We start from the raw sequence: 16,406 nt of genomic DNA, 5'->3' as shown, positions 1-16,406 counted from the left end.
GTACTTTGAGAAAGCAACTCATCCCTACGAAAAGAAGCGGAAATTGGTTTGTATCGTTTGAATAAATAAAGATATGATGCCATAACAAACAAATAAACGATAACAAACAAATAAACAACATTGCTATTTTCTCAAATTAACTCTTAAAAATGGATTTTCAAATAGTGAAAATTAATTTGAAATGAAGTTGGGTCATGATATACTCTTTTCCCCTTAATTGCTTTTATAAAATTTTAATTACTTTGTTATATTTACACCAATAGTTTAAAACTACAAAAACAATATTAGAATGCAAATTTATTGAAAACATACCCAAACTCTCGAAAGTGGAATTTCACCAATTCAAGAGCTGTTGCACAATCACAAATCTTGATCTTTCTTCCTTAACAAAGAACATACAACCTGCAAAAAAGGAAGCAAATATCAGTGATTAATTGGCTAATTTGGTCAAAAAGAAACCTTGGAAATAGTAGCGACAGCACCTAAAAAAACTCCTATATTTACCTGTTCCAGTTTTTTTATCCCAATACTGTCATGTTTTGTAGTTCAAGTAGAACTATAGTATAAAAAAATAGAAATCAACCGTTGTCAATTGACTGAATTCTTTTGAACATATTCACAAATTCATGTAATGTTACTCTAGAACAATGTGACAACAACTTTTTACCCCAATAGTTTCATACCAAAAACAAACATTACAAATTTAAAAAAGAAACAAATAAACAATTGATAATACCATTTGTATCTTAACAGAGTATAAATAATGTGTTAACATAATTATTAAAGAGCTGAAATTACCTTTACTTATGGGCACATCAGGGAGACCATACCATAACTCTCTCTTTCTCACCTAAGCTGCAGGTAAAGCTGAACCAGTCTGTGGACAATGTTAGAAACCATCCAGGGACAATTTGTTCTAGTGAAGTATCATCTTTGTTCTGCTCTTTTAGCAATGTCATTAAGTGTATGAATTATATCCTCCTCTATTTGAGAAGCAATGGGAGGTTTATTGAAGGGATATAGAGGGAGGTTTGGAGAAGAATAAAAGCGGTGATGCTCAGTGGAAAAGCATAGGAATATAACACGTGTTTTGGACACGTATCCACTCATTGAACATCGAAAAGGAAGACGAAGATGGTGGATCTGCTGATGGCACCACGTGTAAAGGGTTGCACGGTAAAAGAGATAAAAGAAAAGAAAAAAAATTGGTCCAATGGGATTAATTTACTGTTCCTAAAGGAACAAACATGAAACCAACACATAAAAGTCCCAATAAGTAACGACAAAAAGACTTGCCCTTTATTTGTGGGAGCAAATCCACAATGCTTTCCAATACTACCCTTTGATCTACTATGTCATATTTTGTGTTAAATTTAGTTTTACTAAACTGCCCACTTTGCCATCTGCCTAACCCATGAAGACATTTTCCAGAATAGTACATGATAGCACCTGCAAGTCAGTGGCAAAGTTGTAAATAATGGAATGTATGATGATCATACAAGAAAAAATATGGAATTGATCAATTGAATTATTTCACCTGTTAACTTTTTGGGTTGGATGCCTTTAGATTCCACTGTCTTGATAAGCCTTTTGAACAAAACAACACTAAGATGTGAAACATCTTCAAACCACCAATCCGATTCCGATGTTTGGATTCTTGCACCTGTGTCGATTCCATTCCAGAGAATGCTACCTCCAGGGCTTTATAAGCAACCATACATCATCATCATTGGCCATCCAAACAAACTCGGGTCTGTGCAAACCATTGTTGACATGGCATTCAAGCATTTACTGATTATTTGGAGATTGTCACTTTTTGTTACAATGGTTTCACAACTTTGAAGAGCAACCATGCAATCCTTCCAGTTTGTTAGTATATTTTTATGGATGTAAGTCTCTGTTTTTGAGAATAAGTTATCATTTCCATATTCATCAGTCATTTCAAGATAATCTGACATATGATACACCATAACTATATTTGTAGGTGTAAGTTCAATATGAACACCATAACAGAAGTTAGATGCAACCAGAAATGAGGTGGCACCACCAGGAATCTCCTCCAGGATGATGGTGGAAGTACCTTTATTGTTATTTTGAGCTTCTTTCATCAACTTTTCTATTTTCCCACATCTTGATAGTAAGGGAAACTGGAGAAATATGCAGTTTAAAAAGTTTGGTATTAATGATTGACACCAGTTCACACAGGGTGAAATTAAACATTGAAAGTTAGAAGAAAAAGCACACCTTGTGAAGATGGAAGTTTACTCCATCTATGAAAATGGTGAGATCACTTGGCAAACCTGCATTACAAAACCTGGCACACAAATATGTAACTTCTTTAAGAGACTCAGATACTGATTACCAAATGATCAAAAAAGCAAGTGAATTTGGAAATCATATAATGTTAAGAGGAGTAAAAGAGAAAGAGTTTACCAGTCATTGTCTTCATTATAGAATTCCAAAGCCCTTTAACCCTTTATTTAACTAAGAATTCCTTTACAGCCCATAAAATTAGGGCAAATTACATTGCAATCTCCATACTTCAATGGCTATATTTTCAATACCTGTATCAAAAAACCATAATTCGCAAAGTTTTTTTATAATATAAGTCAATTATTTGAACATTCAATCAAAAGAAACACATGAAAATTTGATGATAATTAGACACATATCCACAAACATCACATAAATCACATCTCAATTCTAAGCCATCACACTATAAGTAAACAAATTAGGTCAAATAAGCGTAGTATTGTTTACCTTCCAGGTCGAAAAAAATTGAAATATCAGGTTACTCCTCATGTAAATAGAAATGAATCCAATTGGACCAAAAGAAGCCCCAATCGATATTACAGGAGGTGGCGGTGATAGAGAAGAAGCAAAAAGGAGACGTAATCTATAGCACCGACCAGTACGAAACCACCGATTCTAATTGCCAAATAAGGCGATGCTGCCCATTCAAGGGACGGTGGAGGTGGCTGTCGATGGCGGAGGCTGTGGCAGGCAGTTTCGCTGGAGATGGGTAAGAAATTAGAGAGAATGGCGAAAGGGAGAGGGAGGGGTGGAATTGAAATGAGAGAGAAGGTTCGAGAGGAAATCAATTAATGGAGAGGCGGTGATGAGCGATCATCTGTGCCCGTGTGTAATTGGAAGAATGGGGAGGTAGGAGCAGTGAATACCACGTATACCACCAGAAAGGTACACCGAATGAGTAAAAGAAAAAAACAAAAAAAAAAAAATTGTCCAATAGAAAGGAAGTACTGTTGGTAAAGGAACTCAAATTTAATATGATTATAAATTATAAATTATTTTTTTCTAACTTATTTGAAACTTTTTTTTTCCATGACCACACTTACAATTCACCCTTTTACCTTTCTCAGTTTAAGACATTTATAATTTTGATTCTGGAGCAGATGAAAGAATGTTTAAGTTGGCTGAATACACTTGTATAAAGAGAAAAAGAGAAACTTCACCACAAGATCATTGATCTTCAAAAGAAGCTTGATGGCAAGCAAAGACTGGAGCTAGAGTTCAAACTAATGGAAGGAGCCATGGAAGTAATGAGACATGAATCATTAAGATGTTGATTCAAAGAAAAAATTTGAGTCCATTGAAAAAGATCTGAAAGAAAAAGAAGAATTTGAGAACATTGAAGCGCTTAATCTAACAAGAATGGTCTTTATAGCTATTACTATTAAGTTGATTATTTTCCTTGATGTTCCTGATGTACAATTGACTTGTTTACAACCCAAATCGGTAACCAAAGTGTGGTTTTTGTCATCCTATTAAACATATTCAACGGATTTGGTTAAAAGTTGAATATGAAAAACCCAAAATGTTAAACTTATTATTAAAATTTTATGCTTATTTATTTATATTCTTTGGATTAAAATTAGAGTTATTAAATTTGAATAATTTTTTTAATAATTAATGGTACCCGATTAATCCCCGCCTAGCCGATTAATTCCTTGACTCCAGTCGACCGCCGAGCTACCGTCGAGCCATTTCTGCAACCTTATGTAAAACTAAAACCAACCTTAGTCATTTATAAATTACACATGCTATTTTACTTTTAAGTTGTTATTAGATGAGTCATTATTCATTATACCACCCTTTTTATGCACAAGCATATAAAACGATATAATATGTAAAATACAATTGATTAAACCAGAAAGTAGGATATTCTTTGTTTTCTTTGTTTATAGTTTTTGGATCTTTGACTCGACTATTAATAAGGTTCCTGGGCTACAACACATTTGACTTAAAACATGGGGTATAGACCACCCCCTTGGGGTATAGCCACGGAGGTGCTTCTGCGAACCTCGATAGCAGCTCTGCGGAATTGTTCATCGAGTTTTTTTTCTTCATAAATACCCCTGATTTAATTACGATTTTGTCATTTCGCTGAGCTACAGTGGATTCTGCGGAGCCCTCGGAGCTTACCTCCGCAGAAAGCATCTCTATATGAGGAAATCTGATTTTTTATGACTAAAATTTTATATTTTCCACCACCTTCTCCCCCCCCCCCCCCCCCCCCCCCAAAAAAAAAAAAAATTGTCTATTAGTGACAAAATCCCAATATAAAATATTATAAAAAAGCATTACAAAAGGTGCTAAAATAGTTTTTTATTGATTTGACATAATAAATAACTTAAAATTAGTGAAAAGAGTAAATTAAACGAATGGTTCTTATGGTTTGGGTTAATTTGCGCGCTTGGTCCCTAACTTATTTTTTTAACTCAGAAGGTCCCTACTATTTGTTTTTGTTACGCGCTTGGTCCCTGCTGTTTGTTTTTGTTACGCGCTTGGTCCCTGTCTTACCTAAAAAGACTATTATTTAAATAGGGAAAAATGATGGGGCAGGTAAGGTAAGGTGAAGGGGGGTGGGGTTGGGGTGTAATTATTTAAATAAATTAAAAAATCAAAGACAAAATAGTCTTTTTAGATAAGAGAGGGACCAACCGTGTAACAAAAACAAACAGTAGGGACCTTCCAAGTTAAAAAAATAAATTAGGGACCAAACGCGTAAATTACCCTAAACTATAGGGACCATTCGTGTAATTTACTCTTAGTTAACTAATAAAGACCAAAATGCTTCTAGTCCAACGGTATTCAGTGTTGTCCTTCTTCATTGAGGTCGAAAGTTTAAGTCTCATTGTGGACACAGGTGAAACAATTTATGAGTGGTTTAATATATTTGCCGCTATAAAAAGGAAAAGTTAACCAATAAGGATTATTCTGTAACATTTTTAAACACGCATCTTCCACCATATATAAAACTCTTTCTTAAATCTCAGAACCATTAACCACAACATAAAAACGAGAAATTTCAAATTAAACCAAACATATGACGAGACGAGATATGTAAATGGTTGTTTTACATATGCAACCTTAAACCCCGGCCCTACACACAAACACTTTCCCTCCTTAAGTTGTCTTACAATTTAATCAGTCATTTAACATTTTTATAATAATGTTATAGTAAAATATTAATTAATACAACTGTTTTATATATTATCAATTATGTTTTGGCAAAGGATTCAATTTCTTGTTTATCTCTTCAAGTTTCTTCATCCTCGCCATTTCACTTTCAGTAATAAGCTGCAAAATTTAATATAAAACATATCTTGTTAATCAGGGACATAATTATATCATGAAATATATATACTTAATTACTGTCAATAAAGATAAAAGTAAAAACGGCAAATAAAATATATGAAAAGAACCCACTCCTAACAAGACACTAGGCGGGAACAAACAAAAAAAAAAGGATTACTTAGATCAAGTAAAAATAATAAAACAAAGTAAAATCACCTCCATTAATCTGGTTACTAGTTGAGCTTTCTCCTTGTTTTTCTCATTGAATGCCTCAACTGCTTCTTTATATTCTTTTTCCTGCAAATGATTCACATCACATTTCACTGAATAAAATCAGAAAAATAAAAGATATACGATAATTATAGCGTCTCACCTTTTTAAGTAAACCCTCATCCCACTCTTGGATGACTGGATCTTATAAATAAACTTATGCAGTTTATCAAATATATGATTCATGTGTATGAGTGATTCGGCTATACTTAGTGCTCGTAAAAATTATCAAGTCTAACTATAATAGCTGCCTTAACTAAACAATAATATTCTAAAAAAGATGTATATCAAATAAAAATAAAAGATATACAATAATTATAACGTCTCACCTTTTTAAGACAATTTTGTCCTAACGACTTTAGTTCTTTATTGACCAAGTCAACCTTCTTTCTTACATTTGCTCCTTCCTTCCAACTTGGATCATCTAGGGATTCAAGATCCTACCATAAGAATTTTCATATTTATTAATCCAAACAATAATTACAATATTAATCTTATACAAAAATTCAGAAACTAAAATTCGATGCATATTAAAAAAAAAAAACCGACAGTCTTACAACAAAACTTATTTAAATGATTAGAAGTTACCATCTTAGAATAGTGGCATGATAAGACTAATAATTAACCACATACTATTTTCATTATTAATTACATGGAAAAGTTTTACTTACATTGCGAATTTCAGCCAACTTTTTGGTTTCTTGTTCAACGCGACTTAGTTGAGCTTGAACTCTCTCCTTGACCTCCATCTTCTTCTTTGTGATCTCTTCTTCTTTAGCACGAAAAGCAAACAAGGCTGATTTGGAAAGCTCATCATCACAGTCGATCAATGGGTTATCCTGACTTGCCCTTAGTCCCAAGCTCTTCATGCGAATCATCTTTTGAGATGATTGCTGTTGATCCAATGGCAATTGTGTAGGTATGCATGCCATTTTTTCAACAATAATGGACGCTCTTTTCTTTTGTAGGGATGATGGGTCTCTTTTGCTTGGCTTAGAGATGCTCAATCTATGTTGGGTTTTGAAAAAAAGGCCACCAAATATAGTAAGAGACTAGCTTTCTTGACAACAAATATGAGGTGGAAAGCCAAAAAATGTCCAACTAATTACGTATTTTATAATACAAAGGGAGAAACCACATCATGGTTATTTATCTTTTTATTTGTTAATGGAGATATGGGGACATATATATGTCATTGTCATTTTGTAATTCGAGTATTCAAAACTTTAAAAGTGATTGTATTATAACTTATAAGACGATTGTATAATTTCGATATCAAAGTTACATCCTAATCCAATAACCTTTTGATTAATTTAATACTAATATGTTAAAGTAGTTAAAACCTTACGTGTTAAGGCTCATAAACTTATTATTGTATTTATTTATGTCAAAATGACAATCTTTATCTTTATACTCTACTTAATACGCTCACATATTTTCTAAGCATATGAAGAAAATACGGTTTGCACTTTGCATGAAGAGGGAGTATGGTCAAATCTTCTTCTAAATAAAAAGAAAAGACAATGTGGGGTGTAAGCTTTTTTAATAGTGGAATTCCGTCGATGTCATTGTCACTTTGAGAATATAAATTCAAAAACTATTGCCGGGTAATAATATGTCATTTGCATATTTAAATACATTATTATTATACAGATATTGATTAAAATGATGATATTGTATCTACATGACCGCTTTTTTATTTTCTTTTAGAGTAAATTATGTTATATAGTTATGTAGTTTGGAATAATCTGTATATTTGGTCTCTTTTAATTTGTTTTTTTTTTTAACTTACATTGTTGCTATGATTTCCGTCTTTGAGAAATATGAAAAGAATTTTATACTATTTTTATTTTATTTTCTAACTTTTTTATTATTCTATTTTTAGAATAAGATTAATTCAATGGGGCCCACTTACTTCATCCTCTTCCTTCTCGTTTTTCCAAGTATCATTCAAATCGAATTCTCTTACTCCATCGACCCATCTAATATCACCGACATCACAGCCCACTACAACCACCACCTCCTTTCAACCACCTATTTTTGTCAGTCACCATAACACCGCCGTCAAAACCATGCATCTGTCACCACTTCTAGCTCACCACTATCCGCCATCGACCTCTCCATCCTAAAAGTCACAACATAAGGCTAGACTTATTATGATAACACCGACACCACATCTCTCACTCTTTCTCCTTACTCCGATTCTCTCTCGGTTTAGCATTCGCTAAAAACTATTAACTCCAGTCAACCTAATGGCGGATCCACCATACATCCCGGGGTATCCCAGGATACCCCTCAAAAATAATTCGGTACTGTAATTTTTTTAGAAAAAAATCGTTTTATGTAGTGTATATGTGCATATTATTAATATGTTTAGCGAGATAATAACACAAGTTATAGTTGGTTCAGATGGTTAAGGCGTTAGGAAATGTTTCTGGAGGTTGTAAGTTCAAATCTTCTTTCCAACATTTATTTTCTTTTATTTTTGCAGCTCCTTTTATATAGTTTTATACGAATTATACATATTATATTATGATGCTACGAAAATTAAACACAATATTGAATTATCCAAGTGGTAAAGCATTGAACTTTTAAGTGTGAGGTCCTTATTTCGAATATTGGCCCTTATATGAGTGTATTTTATTTTGTTTATCAGTTTTTCTACTTGTGTTTTAAAATCTAAAATTGTCCCACATCGGCCATAACATAAACATAGCTTCTATACATCTGTTATATAAGCAACACAACCTTTTCAATTCGCAACAAGTTCAACTTTTGAATGGGTTTGGGTTTAAACCCGAAACCGAGAAACCGAACCCATCGGTTTGGGATACCCTTTTACTTTGACCCTGGCTCCGCCGCTGAGTCAACCGCCTCTTATCCATTGCCTTATAAATCAAGTTCAACCCCATGAAGTACTAAGTGGCATTGTTACGGGAATACGATGACTCTTTTATTTATTTACCAAAATGACAATCAAATACAAAGCGTGCATTTCAAATTTGGATGATATATAATATATATTATTTTTCATTTGCACCAAATTTTGTTTTTTTAAAGATTATGTACCCCTTGAAATGTTTAATTTCATTGTTTTTCAACTAAATGGCACTGTTTATGCCTTTTGTATCATAATATACTTTGTTATCGTTGTGTTTCCCTAACTAAGGTTAGACTTAAAAAAAAATGGATTTGTTCAAGGATTTCGGTATGTTCTTAACATTTTGTAACACTTTTTTCCTATCCAAATCTGAAATTCGATTTCTAAGAGATATTTGTGTAAAAAAAATACTTTTGGTTTTGATGTACCTTAAGATTAGTCTGAAAAAGTCCCATTTCAAAAATAAATACCATTTTTATAAATGGTTCAAAAATAGGTATAAAAAGATAAACCTATTTTGTAATAACTTTTTTTATTAAGGATTATGGAAATCTACATTAGAATCTCATTATTTTACCCTAATTTACGAATAAATCACAAACTAAAATTTATTTAAAAAAAACATGAATTACCAGTAAAAGTAATGATTTAATCATTTTTTCCAGTTTACCGATATCATTACTAACCTAGAAGCATTAAAGTCCTATATTTTACCCTAATTTAGGAAGAAGTCCCAAAATAAAAACATAAATTACCGGTAAAAATGATGATTTGACCATTTTATCCTATAACACACATTTTACCGGTTTCATTGTTGACATGGACACTTAATCATTAAATGAACCGATGAGATAAATATGATGTGTTAGATAATGTTACATTTACCTTAAAACTTGATATCTATATCAACAACTCATTTAATGATTAGACGTCTGAGATAGATATCAAGTTTTAAGGTACATATACCATTATATAACGCATCATATCGGTTCATTTAATGAATATGGTCCATGTCAACAATGAAACCGATAAAATGTGTGTTACCGGAAAAAAAAAAGGAGGGAAATGAGCTGATAAGATGAATATATTGGGTTAATATAAAATATAGTTAGAGAATTTGAAATTTCTTATAAACTTAAAAAATGATGAAGTTGTTGTTAGTTTATGTAACAATTGTAGTCTTAGTTGGATGCATTTATATTCAAAAAATATACAATGTAACAGGATATTAAGTTTTACACTAGACATAACATTATATAACTCAACATATTCATTTCATCAGTTCGTTTAATGACTAAACGTCTAAGTCAGCAATAAAACCGGTAAAATGTGTGTTATAGCGAAAAAATTGTCAAATCATCATTTTTAACGGTAATTCATGTTTTTTCGTAAACAAGATTTAGTTTGAAACTTATTTGTAAATTATGGTAAAATAATGAGACTTTAATAAGTCTATGTCTGTAATGAAATCGGTAAACCGAGAAAAAAATGTCAAATCGTCATTTTTACCGTTGATTCATGTTTTTTTATAAATAAATTTTAGCCCAGCACTTATTTATAAATTATATAAAATAATAAGACATTAATTTTGCTAAAATAATTCCGAAAATCAATTTATATGTAGAAAGTTAGGAACTAAGAACTAGGAAAGCATGAAGCTTTTGGATTTACTTAAAAAAAAAATACAAAGGATACCAAAATCTAAGCCCAACAAACCTAACACTGAAGCCCAAGCGGCCCACTGTGATTGCAGTTTCTTTACCATTCTCGAATCTTCGTCTCCCCCTGTTTTATCTCGCTTGTCGATTCTCCATTTCTGCGTCTTCGCGAACACCTGTACTCTTTCAATACTCACGTAAGTCTCTTTCTTAGTTAACTTCAATATAATTTCTATAGCTTTATGATACTCTAATAGCCATGTACTTTCCGATTACCTACATTAATGTTTGTTACCTACTATTTTCAATCTCCTATTTGAATTTAGTTTAATCACACCTCTCAACTCATATGCCGATATTTTAAATTGTCTGTTCCTTTCGTTTTTAGCTGCGGATTTCGGTCGATATACCTGAAATGTTTTAGGGTTCTTACATACGTTCCCCACTTCCCCTTCTTCACATGAAAGCTGCAATGTTTAACACTTGGACAGCAGTTTAAGATGCTATTTAATCCATTCAGACAATTTTCTTACATTTTCTTTGTTATATCCATCAATCTTTCTTCTAAATTAAACATTTAACAACTTCAAATCAAAGCCAGAGAACTCAATTAGTTAATGTTGAATGAACAGGAAATGGTAGAAGAGCCACCTTTTAGGCCACGAGAAAAGCTGATTGAGAAGCAAAAAATGTATCAAAGCATCCAGAAACACACATACTTGAAAGGTCCAATGGACAAGATTACCTCAGTTGCTATTCCTCTTGCGTTAGCGGGTTCTTCCCTCTACCTCATTGTATGTTCTTAACCCTTCTTTTTCTCCTTGAAATCACCTTCAACAGTTGCTCCATACTTAACAGATGATTTGGGTACTTTAACAGGGACGTGGTATCTATAACATGTCTCATGGAATCGGAAAGAAAGATTGAGTATGTGATTTTATCTTTATGTCTTATTGTTCTAAGTTTATATGGTTTTGGTTATCAGTTAAATGTTAACCAGAATTCGTAGTTATGTGAGTATTGTAATGTGTTGTTGGATTTGCAAATTGTAATGTATTTATGTAAATTGCAACTTGAGTGAATGGATTTGCAAATTGTATATCTGTATGATTATGATCTAGATATAGAATTGCAGTCTATATCGTATCATAAATGTGCCTGTGTAGATTCAAGTCTACTAAATTAGTGAGAAATGCTGGGTTATTTACCAGATTTTGAATATATGATTTAATGGTCAGTTAATGAAATAAAATTAAATATCAAACGAATCATGTGATTGATAAAAATCTTCGATATTAAAGCGGTATAAAATATGAAAGACAAAATTGAAAGTAAAAACATCGAAATTTAGAATCTATCATAACTTTTAACCGATTAAAAGTGAGTGTTATTATTATACATATTCTTCTTACTAACATAAAAACTCAAACATAAAGTATATATAGACTCAAACCGTCATATGTGAGGGGTATAATAAATAACTTGGGGGTATGATAAATAATTTGGGGGTATGACGGTACGTATAGAATTAAACTTAAAATTGGATTTATTTTTCGCTTTTTTTAATTTTTTTTATTCATAGAAAACTGTGAAGTAGTACTCGTCATTAGATTGATACATGATATTTATGTGTTCTCTTGATTTTGAAAACACTTTTAAGTAATGGTGTTAATGATCTTTATGTGGTGGAATTGGAAACTAGAATCCGATGGTCAGCGTGTTTTAATTCTGTATTTGATTAATGGAATCAAATTTCAATAATCATCTTTTAATTCCGTATTTGATTGATTTCTAATTTTTTTCCGGTACATCAAAAATCTATATTCAATCTCATATCATTTTCTAAAATGACAGCTATCTTCCTATTATAAATACCGTTTAGAAACAATTTAACACAAACTATGTTTGATTTTTGGAATACTACACATTGATCATTTCTCTTTTTGTTATGTTTATCATTTACTATGAAAGAATTTGTGCTATATTTTTTATTTTCAATAATGAAGTTTAATTTATTTTTACTAGTTATATTTGTTATATACATTGTTGGGTATTTTTTTTTATTGTATGCATTGTTTCATCTAATTATTATGTTTATAACAGTAGGTGTGATGAAAAAAAAAACAGAAACTATCGCAACTGGACAATTACTGAAGATGTCAAGCTCGTGGAAGCATTGATAAATATGGTGAACCTGGAAGGATTTAAAGCCGATAATGGTTTTAAATCTGGATATTTACAGCATTTAGAAAACACATTGAAGGAAAAAATTCCTAGCAGTGACATATTGGGTGAACCCCACATTGAGTCAATGATGAAAACCATAAAAAAAGATTGGCAAGTCGTTTATGATATGGTAATGGTACGAACACAAGTGGTTTTGATTATGATAGCTCCACTCATTCTTAAACAGTTGAACGAGCAGTTTGGGATTCTTACATACATGTATAATATTAAAACTTTTATATATTTTGTTACTTCTTAACTATTTATATTATTATTTTTATGTGCTAACCTTTTATGATACAAAATAGGTTTATAAAGAGACAGGAAAATGGAGAAATAAGATATTTCCTCATTACGAGGATTTATGTATCATTTTTGGAAAGGATAGAGCTCAAGGGAATAAAGCCAATGATTTTGCCCAAATGGAAGAAGAAGCAAACAATGAAGAACAATTTGAACAAATAGAAGGCGGTCTTGAAGAACAACTCATGGAAAATGAAGAACATCCAAACACAAGCACAAAGAAGAGAAAAATAGTTGATGTTGTTATTAAGGGAATAACTATTGCAGCTAACATTCTTGGAGAAAAACTTGAAAAAGCAGCGAATAGCATGAATCAAACAATACTAGAAGAAACAGAAGTACAAAAAAAGCTTCGATGGTGATTATTGAAATTTCAAAAATGTAGTCATTGAATGTCTTAGATAGGTTCAAAGCAAGTTGGAAAATAATGCGTGATCCAGAAACCGTGTTAAGTTTTTGGAATTTGGAAGGAGAAGATTGGGAGGATTTTGTGAGGTTCATGTTGGAAGAGTGATATGATTATGAACCAGGTATCTAGACATTATTTTACATAATGTGTGGTTAACTTTTTTTTTTTTTTTTTAATTTGGCTTGGAAATAATGAATAACATTTGTTGCTTTATATTATAATATATAATCGTTTTATTTTAATTTTAAAAATGTTTTTTATGATTTTTATGTGTTCAACGAAATACATGTTAGTTATTTTTTAAATTTATATTTTATAGAAGAGTTTAATAGAAAAATGTCATTACAAAATTCGTTTTCCAATTCTTTTGGGAAATCAGCAAACCAAACAGAAAATAGATTCTATTCTATGTCAACCAAACGCATTTAAGTTTCTAGTACATTTATATTCCAATTCCTCCGGATTCTAATTCCTTTGACAAATTCCATTCCTTTACAAAACATTCTGCGAACCAAACGCAACCTAAAGTTCAAAATGTAAAGATCTTAATACCTCTTTTTAGGTAATGATGTTAATGATCTTTACCACACTTACCCTGTGGATACCATGACAACCTCCTCGTTGATTTTGTGTACCATGAGGTCTTCCCTTCCTAGAAGGAATCTGATTAGCGTGGTTTTCAACCATTTATATGTTTGTGTTGATTCCAAATAATATCCAGATGATCGAATTTAATGGTGGATTGCAACTACAAGAACACAAAAAGAACAAAAATAGGGTTTCAAATAGTTTATTTTTAATTAATCAAAATTAATTGTTTAAACTGAAAGATAACTAGCCTACTTATAATAAACCTAATATGACTTGTAATTAGAATTATAAAATTTATCTAAAGATTTTATCCAATTAGGTAAAAGTCTTAAGAAAAATAAACTTTCAAAATAAAATAACCCCGGGTTCCGATGGGTTCATTTTTTTCGTTTATAAAGAGTTATTGGGAGATGCTCAAAGATGAAATTTTAGCTTTTGTGATTGATTTTTTCTCAAATTCGAGGATCCCTTCGGGTTGTAACTCTTACTTTATTACATTGATTCCAAATATTGATAGCCCAGTTCTTGTGTCTGACTTCCGTCCCATCAGCCTTATTGGAGTACAATACAAGATTATAGCCAAAATTCTTTCATTACGGTTGACAAATGTCTTAGATATGGTGGTGAACTGTGAGCAATCAACTTTTATTAAAGATCGCCAAATTTTAGATGGTCCTTTGATGGCTAATGAATTGGTGGAGTGGTATAAAAAACACAAAAAGATGATGTTGTTGAAGATTGATTTTGAAAAAGCTTATGATACGGTTTCTTGGACTTATATGGATCGAATCATGCAATTTTTGAATTTCGGTTCTAAATGGCGGTCTTGGATATGTGCTTGTCTTATTTCTGCTAGGGCGTCTATCTTGCTTAATGGAAGTCCTACGAAGGAGTTTCAATTACATAGGGGATTGAGACAAGGAGATCCTCTGTCTCCGTTCCTTTTTATTCTGGTTATGGAAGAGCTGCATGTCGCTATAGAGGATGCAAAAGCGGCTACTCTTTTTCTGTAGTTCAGGTTGGTAAGGGTAATATGAGAACTTCTCTTTTCTTCTATGCGGATGACGTGATCTTCCTTGATGAGTGGAAACGATCTAATATTGTAAACATTGTTCGAGTCCTCCAATGTTTTTAAATGGAAAGTGAAGACTCTCTCTATTGGTGGTCGTTCCATATTGCTCAAATCAGTTCTAGGATCTTTGGGTAATTACTTCATGTCGCTTTTTCCTATGCCCGTTGGAATGGTTAAGGCCTTAGAAGCTTTCCGCACATAGTTTTTCCGGGGAGGGGATGTGGATAATCGTAAAATGCCTTGGGTGAAATGGGATGTGGTTATTGCTGATAGAAAAAATGGTGGTCTTGATATTGGAAGCCTTGGTGCTCTTAATTTAGCTCTTCTCTAGAAATGACGATGGATATTCTTGAATAATGGTAATCCGATTTGGATGAAAGTGATTAAGGAATTGTATGGTTTGAATGGTGGGTTTGATAGATCTCGTAATCTTGGGGCTGGACCATGGTCCTGTATTTTGACTTCTATCTCTAAACTCCAAAAACGAGGGGTTGTGGTGGATTCTTTAATCAAAAGAAAAATTGGTAATGGGATTGATACAAAGTTTTGGAAGGATAGATGGCATGTAGATATTTTGGCAAATAGATTCCCTAGGTTATTCGATCTTGAGTTGGATAAGGAGTGTTCTGTGGCGGATAGAAGGTCTAACGATGTTTTGTCCTAGTCTTGGTGACATGTCATTCAAAGGGGTGAAGAATTGGTTCAATTCTCAGATATGTTGGATTGTATTCAAGATGTTAGTCTGACTGATCATGTTGACATATGGTTATGGGATATTGGTACATATGGCTCTTTCACAGTTGGAGAAACTAGGAGATGGGTTGATGATACATATCTGCCTATATTGGGTCTTGAAACCAGATGGAATACTTTTGTACCTAGAAAGGTAAATATTTTGATTTGGCGTATGTTGTTGGATAGACTTTCTACCCTGATTGATCTAGCTAACAAAAACTTGGATATTCCATCGGTTTTGTGTCCAATTTGTCAACTTGACCATTTTTTTATTAGGTGTGAAGTGGTAGTTAGAACTTGGAACGCTATTTTCTCTTGGATTAATGTTGTTCCTTCTAATTTCGATACGATTTGTGAGATGTTCAATTTCATTGATAATGGCGTCACGAATGTGAAGAAAAGAAGGGTGGCTGATGCGATAGCATGTACCACTATTTGGTATATGTGGAGATTTCGAAATGATGTGGTGTTTGGAACAGGAAAGATTAGAAAAAATGAGATTGTTGATTCGATAAAAGAATTTTCTTTCTTGTGGTATTCTAATAGAAATAATAGATGTCAGATGGGATGAGTGAATTGGCTTCAAAATCCTATGAACTTTTTGTAATTGTTTTCTAGCTCCTTGCTAGCTTTTAATTTTATTTCTTGTTGGTTGCTTAAAAA

The 16,406-nt window shown here is 32.2% G+C and overlaps 2 protein-coding genes and 1 pseudogene across 3 annotated transcripts; 1 reads left to right on the top strand and 2 right to left on the bottom strand.

Annotated features, from left to right (window-relative positions):
* Nucleotides 1–1,205: 1,205 nt before the first annotated feature.
* LOC145158367 (BTB/POZ domain-containing protein At3g44820-like) lies at nt 1,206–2,539 on the bottom strand (annotated as a pseudogene). The gene is made up of 5 exons (XR_013737260.1): nt 2,526–2,539; nt 2,434–2,466; nt 2,245–2,314; nt 1,538–2,147; nt 1,206–1,449 (listed from the first exon to the last, which is right to left on the bottom strand). The product of XR_013737260.1 is annotated as a BTB/POZ domain-containing protein At3g44820-like (transcript).
* A 2,775-nt stretch (nt 2,540–5,314) lies between these two features.
* On the bottom strand, nt 5,315–6,927 carry LOC145160674 (uncharacterized). The gene is made up of 4 exons (XM_079079956.1): nt 6,540–6,927; nt 6,198–6,308; nt 5,815–5,895; nt 5,315–5,601 (listed from the first exon to the last, which is right to left on the bottom strand). Exons 1-4 carry the CDS (start codon nt 6,798–6,800, stop codon nt 5,518–5,520), a joined length of 537 nt encoding a protein of 178 aa, XP_078936082.1. The 5' UTR covers nt 6,801–6,927; the 3' UTR covers nt 5,315–5,517.
* A 3,574-nt stretch (nt 6,928–10,501) lies between these two features.
* Nucleotides 10,502–11,508, top strand: LOC145160675 (uncharacterized). The gene is made up of 3 exons (XM_079079957.1): nt 10,502–10,604; nt 11,040–11,201; nt 11,287–11,508. Exons 2-3 carry the CDS (start codon nt 11,043–11,045, stop codon nt 11,332–11,334), a joined length of 207 nt encoding a protein of 68 aa, XP_078936083.1. The 5' UTR covers nt 10,502–10,604; nt 11,040–11,042; the 3' UTR covers nt 11,335–11,508.
* Nucleotides 11,509–16,406: the final 4,898 nt, after the last annotated feature.

Source organism: Lactuca virosa, chromosome 2, assembly GCF_052849685.1.
Source record: "Lactuca virosa cultivar CGN04683 chromosome 2, Lactuca_virosa_CGN04683_v6, whole genome shotgun sequence".
NCBI lineage: Eukaryota > Viridiplantae > Streptophyta > Magnoliopsida > Asterales > Asteraceae > Lactuca > Lactuca virosa.
This window is presented reverse-complemented; position numbering and strand designations above follow the sequence as displayed.

Excerpts from the sequence above, each read along its gene's own strand:
- LOC145160674 (XM_079079956.1), bottom strand. The coding sequence starts at position 6,800 with ATGGCATGCATACCTACACAATTGCCATTGGATCAACAGCAATCATCT. Across the intron at positions 5,896-6,197 it reads GACAAAATTGTCTTAAAAAG|GAAAAAGAATATAAAGAAGC; the intron begins GTGAGACGTTAT and ends AATCATTTGCAG. Across the intron at positions 5,602-5,814 it reads TAGTAACCAGATTAATGGAG|CTTATTACTGAAAGTGAAAT; the intron begins GTGATTTTACTT and ends TAAATTTTGCAG.
- LOC145160675 (XM_079079957.1), top strand. The coding sequence starts at position 11,043 with ATGGTAGAAGAGCCACCTTTTAGGCCACGAGAAAAGCTGATTGAGAAG. Across the intron at positions 11,202-11,286 it reads GTTCTTCCCTCTACCTCATT|GGACGTGGTATCTATAACAT; the intron begins GTATGTTCTTAA and ends GTACTTTAACAG.